At 41.3% G+C, this 13,567-nt stretch overlaps 1 protein-coding gene across 1 annotated transcript; it reads left to right on the plus strand.

Annotated features, from left to right (window-relative positions):
* Window positions 1-2,080: 2,080 nt before the first annotated feature.
* TNFRSF6B (TNF receptor superfamily member 6b) lies at window positions 2,081-6,351 on the plus strand. The gene is made up of 3 exons (XM_075276947.1): window positions 2,081-2,158; window positions 5,224-5,596; window positions 5,860-6,351. The coding sequence occupies exons 1-3, from the start codon at window positions 2,114-2,116 to the stop codon at window positions 6,129-6,131; spliced, it is 690 nt and encodes a 229-aa protein (XP_075133048.1). The 5' UTR covers window positions 2,081-2,113; the 3' UTR covers window positions 6,132-6,351.
* The last annotated feature ends 7,216 nt before the right edge of the window (window positions 6,352-13,567 follow it).

Here is a 13,567-nt window from a genome sequence, read left to right on the forward strand (position 1 = left end):
CGTGCATGATTTATAGTTATAGTCCTGTGGAAAGATTCTCCTACCTAAGCTGTGGATTTCTGCAGCTCCTCCAGCCTGACCATGGGCCTCTTGGCTTCTTGTCTGATCAGTGCTCTACTTGCTCAATCTGTCAGTTTAGGTGGACAGCCATGTCTTGGTAAGCTTGCAGTTGTAAAATGTTCAGGGCAAAGGGACTGGGTAAGTATAACCTTTATGTAGGAGCCACTGGAAGGAACATTAGATTGTGTGGTGGGAACTAGGGAGGCATCATAAATGTGTTATACATTGAAGAGCACTCTTACTATGTTGGTGAACAAATTGGCATGGTAGGAGTAGGTGTTAGTAAAAAAGGACAGAGTAAAGTTATAATATGCCATTTTATTTGTCTTTGTGTTCTCGGAATGTTGGGAATTACATGAGTGATGGTGGTTGGTGCCCAGCAATGAGTTAAAACTGCCCTTGTAGTGTCATGATTAGAAGTGTGATAAAAAGTCATAAATATATTTAGTATCTACACTCATGATGCATGTGACAAGGGCTGTTCTGTTTTAACACATTAGTGGGCTCAGGTTTCATAAGTGCTGGGATGGGAATATCTGTTTCTAATCCCATGGTGCTGTACATTATAATAGTAATCCCATGATGCTGTACATTATTATATTAATCTCATGATGCTGTACATTATTATATTAATCCCATGGTGCTGTACATTATTATATTAATCCCATGGTGATGTACATTATTATATTTATTCCATGGTGCTGTACATTATTATATTTATTCCATGGTGCTGTACATTATTATATTTATTCCATGGTGCTGTACATTATATTAATCCCATGGTGATGTGCATTATTATATTAATCCCATGGTGCTGTACATTATTATATTTATTCCATGGTGCTGTACATTATTATATTTATTCCATGGTGCTGTACATTATTATATAATTCCATGGTGTTGTACATTATTATATAATTCCATGGTGCTATACATTATTATTTTAATCCCATGGTGCTGTACATTTTTATATTCCATGGTGCTGGACATTATTATATTAATTCCATGGTGCTGGACATTATTATATTAATTCCATGGGGATGTACATTATTATATTCCATGGTGCTGGACATTATTATATAATTCCATGGTGCTGTACATTATTATATTTATTCCATGGTGCTGTACATTATTATATTAATTCCATGGTGCTGTACATTATTATATTAATCCCATGGTGATGTACATCATATTTATTCCATGGTGCTGTACATTATTATATTAATTCCATGGTGCTGGACATTATTATATAATTCCATGGGACTGTAGATTATTATATTTATTCCATGGTGCTGTACATTTGATGGTTTACATACAATACACAAAACAAGTACAAGGCGAACAGTGACCAACTGGTACAGTGGGATCGAGGACCCTGCCCACAAGGGCTTACAGTCTGTGTGGGAAGGTGGATAGACACAGTAGGTGATGGAACTGAGCAAGCAGTACTGCTTTTTGTCGTTTCCATAACCCCTATAGAGAACAGCATAGTGTCCTAACTGTACAGCCAACAGCTGTTAGTAATAGGGAATATTCAATATATGTTTCATACCAGTGTCAAGGTCCGCCACATGGCTAGTGCTACATTCTGCGTCTTTACCCTGAGGGTGGGTTTACACACTGCTTTATTTCTTTCTAGATTTATTCCCTAACCCAACAAACAGTCTCCTATTTATCTAATGAGACTTACAGTAATTATAGTTATGAGAGTGTAACCTTTTACCTCCCACCTCCTTGGGGATATTCCTGTCACATGGCGCGTCATGGTGAGTCATGAGTATAGGCAAGTCCTCTGTATATAACAATCCAACAATCCGCTGAACACACAAGCACAGAAGGTAAGAGCAGGCTTGTCTAAAGGGGGAGCAGAAGAGCTGAGTACAGAGGAGGGGAGGGGGAGTGCACACTGTATAACATGCCTGTAGGAGCAATAACAGGAAACACTAGTCTGTGAATGGCAGATGTCCCAGTAGTGAAGTGTCCGTGTAGTAATAATGACACTTACTCTTCTCACCAGGTACTCCCCCCATCTGTCACCTGGGATGAGGAGCAGATGACTGACTGCAAATCCATGATGTGCTTCCACAACAAAGTTCAGGTAAGATGGTTATCTCGCTCTTATTGTACCAAGTGTGATGTTGTCTAATAACTACAACTGCCAACCTGTCATTTAGACTTTAAGATGCTGCTAAAGGGAGCTGTTCTGATAAGTCTATTATGGAAGTGCTTTTTAAGCAATTGTCTGCAAACTCTCTCTACTGTAGAATGTATTATATATTTATATATCTATGTATTATTGCATTTTAATATAACCAGCCTTTTTCAGCTGTGTAAAATGAAATAAAAATGAAGCAAGTTTGTAAATAATTAAAAATCCTCTTCCATTATGTGTTTCTATGGCTCCAGATTATAAATAACCCCCCTCATGCAGCCTGATCTTGTAGTCACTATCACAGTAACTATAGGATCAGACTATATAGTATTTGTATACAATATGTAACTATAGAGGCACGCAGATCTACATAGAAGAGACGGTGAGAAAATATTTGCCAAGTTGCTTTATTTTTTTAATTTAAATGCATTCAAATTATTAAGACATTTTGTTTGTACTTTTGTAATGTACAAGGCATACATATACTAAGGTATTATCTTATGTACTGTTAAATGCAGGGGCAGTTACTATGGCATCCATAGTAATAATATCTTAAAGCCATATACCATGTATTATCTTATGGGCAGAGATCAAATCAGTGAGAATTCCAGCGTCTCTTACTAAGAAGCACACAACCTGCAGTGTGGAAGAGGTTAAACAAGGTCTCTAGTGATTGCAGTTCCCTTCCAAGAGTGAAGGGGAGCACGCCAAGATGTTGCATCCATTTGATGGAACATGATCTGGTCTGGATAGGAGACCCAATAAGGGTCGTCCCCCAAACACACATTGAATAATCACACCGACATATTCTACACTTTCCAAATCATAGAGTTCCTTTACAGACTTATTGAGACATTAAAGACTAACATCTTACACAGTAAAAGTGAAGGTCTTGTCTGAAAGCTTGCAATCTATGAGGTAGAACTGTGTGACACAAGAGATGGAAGTACTTGTACAATGGTCCAGCCTTTTGAGATTTGATAGTACAAATACATAAAGCCAGTCAGCAGCCAGTGACCTTCTATGTACAGATCTAAAGTACTGTTACACTTAGATAAAGGTATCATGTCCTGTGGAATAATGGGGGGGGTTGTGCGGAGGAGGGTTAGTACAGAAGTCTTTGATTAGAAGATGTGATAGGCCTGCATGAAGAGCTGTGGTTTTAGAAGCCGTTCATCTGATTGTCTGTGGTAGCACATTCCAGAGAACTGGTGTAACTTGGTAGAAGTTTTTAGACGGAAGTGACAAGTTGTGATTATAGATGATGATAGTCTTAGACCATTCTTAAGATCACTATCTAAATCCTCTCCTGGCTTTGGCTTAAACAACCACAGCAAAATCTGCAAGAGATATGACTTCATTAACCACTTCAGTACTGGGCCAATTTGTGGTCCAGGACCAGACACATTTTAGGCTTTTTTTTGTATGTGCAGTTTTGAGGGCTGTAATATTTTTCTCATATGTCTCATTCAACTAAGTTTTGTGTCTTTTATTTAGGACACATAGGGCATTATTTTTATGTTGTTTTTATTTTTGAATGTGTTTTATTTTTTTATATTAGGGAAAATATAAAAAAATAGAAGGGAAATTGTGTCTGGTTTTCACTTTTCTTTTTATTTAAAAAGGACCTTTCATGAGTTGGGGCACATACGGTTTTATATACGGCTGGAAAGCGCTGAATTCAGCGCACTGTCGGCTTTCACAATCTGTGCCCAGCGGGGAGGAACGCCTCCATCCTTACTGATAGTGCTCGTCTATGGACAAGTACTATGAGGAGAGGGAGGAGGCGTTCCCCCCTGGTCTCACAGTACAGCGTGATAGGCGCTGCTGTGAAGGACGTTCCTGACTGACTGTCAGGATCTCCCTTCTGACGGTGAAGAGCTACAGTACCGGCAACAATAGCGCTTCACCTGGGGCACAGATCATGAAAGCCGACAGTGCGCTGAATTCAGCGCACTGTCGGCTTTCCAGCGGTATATAAAGCTGCATGTGCCCCAACTCATGAAAGGTCCTCTTTAATAACACAAAGTGCTACTGAAAAACTGTATAAAATAGTTTTTCCTCTCCGTCACGGTAATTTTTATTTTGTATGGTGTCATCGGGGGTATGGCGGTAACCTTTAATAACGGCGTTTTATTGGCATATTATTTTATTTTTTTAATCATTTTATTTACATTTTTTTTTTACTTTTTTCATTTTTTTTTCTAGATTGTGTCCCCATAAGGTCATAAGAGACCTTTGGGGACATCTGATCACTTTTTTCTTTGTTAGGGAGGCTGATTTCCCCTGTGACTGGGGCTGGTACATTTAGCCCCAGTTACAGGAGGAATACAGCCTCCTGCACTCTGTTCTTTACCATTACAGAGCTGATCTGAGTCCTGTAGGACCCAGCAGCTCTTGTAAGACGCTGACACTGGCGGATCACGTAAACGCCGGGTCAGTGGGCAGCCCCATCATGGTGGTGCCCATAGCTGTGCATACAGCGCTCATTGGTAATGAACCTTCCCTGCATTCTCTCTGGGAGCTCCGGCTGAAGTTTCAGCTGGCTCCCAGTTTCAGCAGCTGCATGAACTCGTGCAGATGCTGTGTTCTGGCAGGATGTACCGGTATGTCCTGTCAGAACAAGGCAACCACTTTCCGGACGTAAATAGTCTATAGGCAGTCCAAAAGTGGTTAAAGAAAATTTCTCCAACTGCGCCTTCACTATATTTGTGGAAAGTAAACTCTTGGGTACCCCAGATGACTGAGATCTTGTTCAATTTTGAGATCTCTCCCTACAGCTCATTACAAGGGTCCTAATAATGGTAGTATCCTATGTGTGAGCTTTTTTTTTCTTTCTCTTTTTTACCAACCTGTAAGCAAATAAAAATTGATACTGTTTTTCGTTGCTTGTAGAGAGGGGATTTACTGCAGATTTATATAATCTCTGTGGTAATTATAATTCTACAAAAATGATGGACTAATTAGGGGGGGATTTAGAATCTAACATGTGACCATTCTCTTGCATGCAGATGGTGGTGACTTTGCTTCTTGTAACCATAGCATTGGCTGACAAGTCTACGCCCACCTATGAATGGACCGATGAGACAGGCAGGACAGTTACTTGTCAGAAGTGCCCACCCGGGACCTACGTGGCCATACATTGCTCCTCTAAAGGTGACACAGTATGCCAGCCATGCCCAGAGGAGCATTACGCCCAATACTGGAATTACTTGGACAAATGTCGATTTTGCAACGTCATCTGTCAAGAAGGAGAACAAGTGAAACACGAGTGTAATTCTACACACAACAGAGTATGCGAGTGCCAGCCTGGCTACCACCGCAGCGACCACTACTGCATCAAAGATCTTGAGTGCAATTTTCAAGAATTTATACAAGAGGAAGGTTAGTGGTAGAGTTGTAAAGAATGATATTTTTTGGTAAGCGTGTACTTATACACAGCAATGTAGCTGATGCTTATATAGAGCTGCAGTGTACACCACAATGCAGATCTGTCCTTATGTTTCCGGCTACTTATGTTATGTTGGTTTAATGAGACTGCATTATAGTTTTTGGGTAGGGAAGGTGGTGGGAGGTATGAGGTTTCTCTAAATCGCAAAGCAGCCATTGTTTGTCACTTACCCATATTTTTGTCCTTGCTCCCACAGATGATGAAGAATGCGACAAGCTTGTAATAGATTATTTTATAAGCCTGAATATTACAACTCACACCTTCAGACGCCTGGAATTAAACATTACCAATCACAAAGGAAAGAAGCCTGTAAGTCAGAGAAGAATACGGAATCTCTTAAGGAATTTCAAAAACAGTAATCCCAGTCTGCGTCTGCTCCCGCGACTTTTGAATATCTTAAAAGAAGCCGAGTTTCACAGTTTAGAAAAAAAGCTGTGGAACAAATTCTTATCGCAGGAAGAGTCATAAACTCTAAAATGTAGCCATCCACATGCCTCCCTTATGAGTAGGCTGCACTGTAACATTATTCCAGCTATGGAATATCACATATATCTTTGTATGAAAGTTTAGTGTTTTTGCTCCACTTCTGGAGATTCATGAGATAAGGACAATTTAAAGGATTTCAGGAAATGTTTTGTAAAGTGTTTTATTTCCAGCACTGCCACACCTTACTGTCTTTTAATTTATTATACCCTCGCTCTTCCATTGAATTACAGAAATGTCTTGGTTGTGAAATTTTACTTTTTTTAAAAAAAAAATATATATATATATATTTTACCTAGAGTTTCCGGTCTTTGACTGTTTCACATAATATTTGAGACTTCCACGTCGAAAGCAGTTGCTTCACTGCCTACTACTTATGATGTTTGTCCTGATCTTCCTATAGAATGTTAAAGCCATGGTGAAAACTGACATGGGTGTTGGTTGGACCATAGCAATTGTCAGGGTCTGGGGTTGCTAGGTGGGGTGGCATAGACACAAAAGTCCAGTTTATTTAGTAAAAAACAAAGGTAGAGTTTATTTTCACTCAAAAAGGTAGAGCAGCAACAAAAGGAAACAATACAAAAATAAATACCTGCCCGGCTAGGCTCTAACTAAACATAGAATAGGTTACCTCACCTATAATAACAGAAATCCAAAAGCCAGTAGAATCATTCAGGACACAGCTACAAAAATATGACCTCTCTGTTTGCTCTCCAGCCAAGCTCTGCCAAAGTGTTGCTGCTGGAGCTGACTTCTTAAGCCTCCTTGACGAGGAGACTCTCAACAGCTGAGTCGCTGCCGGAACAACCCCAAAGTGTGGACTGGAGGGGGGTGGAATGACAGGTCCCACTACCAACCTACCTGTCATTCCTAAAAATCTAGCCCAGTAACCGGAACTTTGAAATAACACTCACAGACAGAATTATCTGCTGAGAAACATTCTTTCTGGAGTTTTCTCATCTCACCCCCCTTAGTAGTCTGGGTGAGATGTACACCCCCTCCATTACCTGGCCGGTCACCGGCTTACACAATATACAGTAGAGTTAGAGTTATATATGCCATTCAAGGTCTTCAGAAAGATGGGTGATGACCTCTGTGTGTTAGGAAATTGCTAGGACAGCAATTCCCCCATTAGCTGTTGAAAACCCTGGGACGGGACACAAGAGACATTGAGCCCTAAGCTAAAGCCCCCAACTGTCTCTTCCTATTGCCAGGCCCTATCCTACGTAATGGGCAGCAACCACAAAGACGGTCCCTTCCTGTATATGTGAGACACAAAATGCATACAAGACGGACAACAACAAAGAGAGGTCAGCTAGCCAAGGGTCAGTAACAGTCGAGCGATGCAGTGCCAAATCGGAGTCCAAAGAGGTCAAGGATTAGAATGCAAGCAAAAATAGTGACAGCAAAAACCAAGTACGCACAAGGCAATAGCAAACCCTGGTGTGAATGAGAGCCAAGGCTAAATAGGGAGGAAAAACCCGCCCCTGGAGTTGACAGAAAGGCAGGCTGTCAATCACAGGGCAAGGCCAGATTAACCATTAGAGGAGCAGAGAGAAATGAAGGTGAAGGAGATGGATGTGGTGGAAAATCAATTACCAAGGTGAAAGAATAGGGCAGTGTTCAGACAGTGCAAGAAGAACCCAAAGGAATAAATCACAACCGAACACATCTTCTGCGCCGCAGCATGTGGCCGGATGATGACGCCAAAGCCTGGACGGGCAAAGATGTTACACTGTGGCTATAATAGTTACAAAATAGATATCAACCAGGAAAGAGACTAATATAATTCAAGACAAGACATAAGAAAAAAAAAATCTTTAAAATGATTTCTCTAACCTATAGTTCATAACAATATATTATTCAGCAGGGATTGGACATCCAGGCTCCTATAGCCATCAGAGAACAGGGGATGTGAATTTCCTAGCACAACTAATTGATCACCCACTGTCCAAACAGAAGCTTAACTCCAATTCCACTTGTTGGGAACAGCCATTGACTTAGTGTGCCTTATTCTTGGGGTCTTACTGCTAGGGCTGACCGTCCAAAAATGGGAAAACTTCCTTTAGAGTTACAATAGGATGTGTTATAAATAGTACGAAACGTCCCTCTTCCTTGTTACGTGTTGCCCAGAGCACACTTAAGTTAGATTACGGACTACTGCTTTTTTCAGATTCCCGAAGAACAATTTCCTTACAATCATTTACTATATAAATAGTCTAATCTATTATGCAAATACAGAAGAATAGCTAATGTATGAGTCTGTATGGGTAACTCAGCGACCCCATGTAGCAATAGGAAAAATGATGTCCAGAAGATCCAGTCAGTATGTATCCTATATGTTCTTTCATGCACCTTATGCACAGACACAGAGTTAGATCTGTGTGTATTGTTACATCTACGTCAATTGGCAATCCTGCTATTAAAATGGAAACATGGTGCAAATTCTTTCTGGCTTTCAAATTAAATAAAAAATTACTTTTATTCCACCCTCACTTTGCCAAGCCGCTTGGCACACCTGTGATCACCCTTCTTACCTTCCACTCCCGCCCCGTGAGTATCTTGAGTTCTTATGATAATATGAAACAAGTTTTATAAATTTTATATATTTATTAACCTGAGTGGGTCGGTACTAGCCACTACCATATACAGAAATACACATCAGAGGGGCATCAAGTAAATACAGGTAAAAGCACGATACAATACAGAAAATAAAATGGGAAGTTGCGGTCAGGTTCGCCAAGGTCTTACTTACTTAAGACTTGCTTAAGTCAGTCTAAGAGCATGTGTCCCCTCTATGCTGTCCAGGAATCAAAAAGACCTCTTTGTCCCTCAGGGGAGACCATTTATTCTCCAAGTCTCCTCCTTTAATGATGTCAATAGGGGGAGAAGTCTATAGCCCTTCATCCTGAAACACAAAGAACTAAGAACAGTCATAATTCCCTGCCAGATGACCGTAGTGTCTGATGGGGTTTGTGGCAAGACCCCCATCGTGTAGACGCCAAGGCTGACACTCCAATCCCCTTTGGGGAATGAGTTCAGTGTCTGGACCGTTTCCCTGCTCCCAACAGTACCGAATTTGGGCTGGAAATGTGCGCCTTCGTCTTGCGCACCTGTGAATGTAGGAGGTTTTCCTGGGGAAATATTGTCATACAACTATATTCCCTTTGTAGTTTTGGCTAAAGACATGGAGTCTGGGTTTTGTGTACTAAGTAGGGCTACAATACACATAGTCCCAGGGGTCTCCTGCTGTGATAACGAGATTAACATGGGTATGCTGTTAGAACTAGGGACAGGACAACAAAGAGCTTTGATTACAGAGCAGAGATCCCATATTCCTGAAGCCAAAAGGGTTAATATGACCAAGTAATAATACACCAAAGAGAAATACATGACTGGAAATTCAAAACTGGGGCTGTTATCATCACACTCACATTTACAAATCCTCAAACGCCAATCATAGGTCCACTGCAGGTTTTGGTCTTTAAAAAAAAACAAACATTGATATGTGCCTATTGCCTTAGGGTGAATGCCCACATAGCGGCAGCCACAAGCATTCAAAATGTTACCTAGACATGGGCAATTATTGATATCCATATGTAGGCAGGGTTTTGGCCACATGCCTTTTGTACAACAAGAGCAAACCCTGGTTTACATATGACATCTGTTTTTTTTGAACAGCTTTGACACAGCTTTTCTATGGCTCAGATTTAATTTTCAGGTATGACTAATTTGGGCTAAATATGTGGGTGTGGCTTAAATGCAGCACAATGCGCCAAAATTGTGTCATCTAGTTCTAACTCAAAAGTAAGCCAACTAAAAGGCAGTGTAAACTGAGACTAGACAGTCTAAACACATTCCAAGATTTATCCAGCATTAGTCACTGTGATAAATCTGACACTTTTTTAGACTGCCTGTTTACACTGTGGAATTATTACTAATTCTATTCCTATGTGTCTATTCACATTTTTCTTTTGTTTTTTTACGGATTGTGAAAGCAATCTGTTTTGACTCAGAAGTCAATGGGTCTGTCTTAACAGCTGTCACTCGGATGACAATCCATTTCAATGACCATTAAAAACAGACCAATACTTCTATTTTTAACCCCTTTGACGACATGCGTTGTAATATTAGGCCTTATCACAAATCACAATACTATTGTGGAAGAAGCCTTGTGCCCACTCAGAAACTGAGCTTGTGGCTTCCAACAGGGCACACAGTCGGAGCTGAAAATAGTGCCCCACTCCCATTAGCTTTTACCCCGCAAGGTAACGGTAGCCCAAAGTCTAATCAGAAATACCATGTACTGTAAAGATGTAATATATCTGGTCACATGACCTTAAACAAGAGCAAACTACATTAATTAGACAGAGAGCGCACAAAGCCAAACACAACCAATAACATTTGATCCATGGAATAAGTATTACCCTCAATATAAATATGTGAGATTATATAAACCTTTGGGTGTCCTAGTATCAAAACAGAGGGATCAAAAAGCCTCTGTAGCATGAAGTGCGTATTCCCAATCTCCTCCTCTTCTAGGTGGCTTAACCCCTTCAATTGCACATACATCTAAGGATCAGGTGTTGCCTTCATGTCTTGGAAGAAAATGATAAGGTGGACCCAATAAGTTTCTATTCCCAGCATGGGAAGTATCATACAAATGGTCATTGAAATGTTATCGGAGCGACAGGTGCTAAACATATATTGTAACTGGCAACAAGTAGCAGATATACTATGTGGGTAGAAGCACCATTGACAAGCGTCTGTATATTATATATTCTGGTTCCTTTCATGTATTTACATAACCTATAACATAAACCACATTTGTATGATTCTCCCGTAGTTAACCAATTCCATTTCTGATATAAAGGCTTAGAACTATATGTAAATGGAGATATTACATTTCCAATAATTCTGCCTCTTCTCCCTACAATACTACAGCTGTTAATAACGGAATGGTAATTTGTACTATAGGAAGTGGAGAAGGTGACGTTCCTATGTTCCTATGCTAGAACCAAACAACAAATTTTGCTTATCTCTACGACTATGACTGCTGAGCCCTATTCAGACATTGCTGCGAATAGCCTTCAAAATCCAGAAAATTATTACAGTTTCTGCGAGCACGTATGACCTCACCCAAAGTAGATTCTCAATAATATGTTATAGAAGAGAACTAGGCGGAGCTGACATGCTGCGATTTCCAAAATGTTGCGGTTTTGGAAATCGCAACATGTCAATTATACCTACGGAAACACTTGCAGTTTTCCTCTAGGTATAATGGAAGCAGAAAGTCCGCAGGATTGTGAAAAGTGCAGGAAGAAAAACCGTGATTCACTTCCGCCACAGTTTTTCATGCAGCGGGTTTTTTATGCAGCCGCTACATGGGGCCTTAGTCTTCATAAAGCCCAAGTGCCAACTTAATTAAATGAATTTCACCCTTATATTATGCCACTGACATAAATACAAAAAAAAAAAGTATTACACACACGTACCAGCGATCCCTTGCTGAATGGAGCCACTGCTGCAGCCGCCTTCTCTTCTCTATGTGCAGGAGGCACAATGACGTCCTATGCAAATCTGATGGACATTTGGAAAAAAAATTGCAATTTTCAAAATGTGAAATCCTCTGCTCTTCAGACAGATAGTCATACCACCCAAATACATTAATAGATACTAGCTACCATATCTCTATGTTGGCATCATCTTTTAATCGTCCTTTAATTTATTTTGGACGTTAGAAGAAATATCCCACATGTGGGTGTAAACTGATGTTTGGGCACTCAGGAGTGCACTGAAGGGAAGGAGCAACACTTGGCATTTGAAAAGCAGATTTTGCTGGAATAGTTTTCAGGCACCATGACTCATTTGCAGAGCCCCTAGAGTACCAAAACAATGGAAACCCCCAAAAGTAACCCCATTTTGGAAACTACACATCTCATAGAATTTATCAAGGGGTATAGTGAGCGTTTTGACCCCCAGCCGGTTCACAGATTTTATTAACATTGGGATGTGTAAATGAAAAATTAGTAAAATGTCACTTTATCCACTAAGTTTTAATTTTAACAAGGGGTTAAAGGAGAAAAAGCCCCCCACAGTTTGTTAAACAATTGCTCCTGAACACGGCAATACCCCATATGTGGTTGTAAACTGCTGTATGGGTACATGGTGGGGCTCCGAATGGGAAGAGTTCTACTTGGCTTTTGAAAAACAGATTTTGCTGGCATAGTTTTCAGGTGCCATGTCGCATTTTCAGAGGCCCTAGAGTACCAATACAATGGAAACCCATCTGATTTAGAAACTACACCCTTCAAGGAATTTCTCAAGGGGTATTATTATTTTGAGCCGAAGAGTGATTCCCAAACAAATAATGTACAAAGTGAAAATTTATATTTTTCAGTGCCCACTTTGTGTCATTAGAGACATGCACACGCAAAAACATAGTACCGTATTTTACGGACTATAAGGCGCACTGGACTATAAGCCGCATTGCCCTTGAGCGCCTTATAGTCCGTCTCGGTTCATATATAAGGCGCACCGGACTATAAGCCGCAGTCCGGTGCGCATTATATGTTATTGAAAGCGGCGGCAGGCAGACTTTGCCAGCGGCCGCTTAACCCCCCGCGTGCCAGCCGCTTCTATTGGAAGCGCTCGGCAGGCGAGGAGGGGCTCTATCAGCAAAATCATGCTGATAGAGCCCAACCGTAAAAGTTAGATTAAACTTAGCCCCCCCCCCCGTTTTAAAATAAAAGCCTGAAACAGAATGTGAAACTTACCGAGCGGTGCAGGGTGGGCGGGCATTCAGGCCTCCTCTTCCTCCGATGTTCCGTCCTCCTCCTCCGCCGCTCGCTGAGAATGGCCTGGGCGCATGCGCAGTAGTAGAAGCATTATGATATTGCACATGCGCCCAGGCCATTAGTTCGCGAGCGCCGGAGGAGAAGGACGGAACATCGGAGGAAGAGGAGGCCTGAATGCCCGCCCGCCCGCCCTGCACCGCTCGGTAAGTTTCACGTTCTGTTTTAGGCCGGCGTGACAGCATGGCTGCCGGACACTTCCCATTCATTTCTATGAGAGCCGGCATGCGAGCGCTCCCCATAGAAATGAATGGACAGACACTTCCCATTCATTTCTATGGGAGCCGGCATGCGAGCGCTCCCCATAGAAATGAATGGAAAAAAGCAGTCCATTCATTTCTATGGGGAGCGCTCGCATGCCGGCTCCCATAGAAATGAATGGGAAGTGTCTGTCCATTCATTTCTATGGGGAGCGCTCGCATGCCGGCTCCCATAGAAATGAATAGAAAGTGTCCGGCAGCCCTGCTGTAACGCCGGCGTTCGGTAGTGTGAATGCACCCTTACGGTGCCTTTTATGTATGTATGGAAGCGGCACGCAGACTTTGCCGCCGCTTCCATCCATATATA

The sequence above is a fragment of the Leptodactylus fuscus genome, chromosome 6 (assembly GCF_031893055.1).
Source record: "Leptodactylus fuscus isolate aLepFus1 chromosome 6, aLepFus1.hap2, whole genome shotgun sequence".
Taxonomy (NCBI): Eukaryota; Metazoa; Chordata; class Amphibia; order Anura; family Leptodactylidae; genus Leptodactylus; species Leptodactylus fuscus.

Coding starts and splice junctions, on each gene's coding strand:
- TNFRSF6B (XM_075276947.1), top strand. CDS start 2,114: ATGACTGACTGCAAATCCATGATGTGCTTCCACAACAAAGTTCAG. Junction 2,159..5,223: donor GCTTCCACAACAAAGTTCAG/GTAAGATGGTTA, acceptor TCTTGCATGCAG/ATGGTGGTGACTTTGCTTCT. Junction 5,597..5,859: donor AGAATTTATACAAGAGGAAG/GTTAGTGGTAGA, acceptor TTGCTCCCACAG/ATGATGAAGAATGCGACAAG.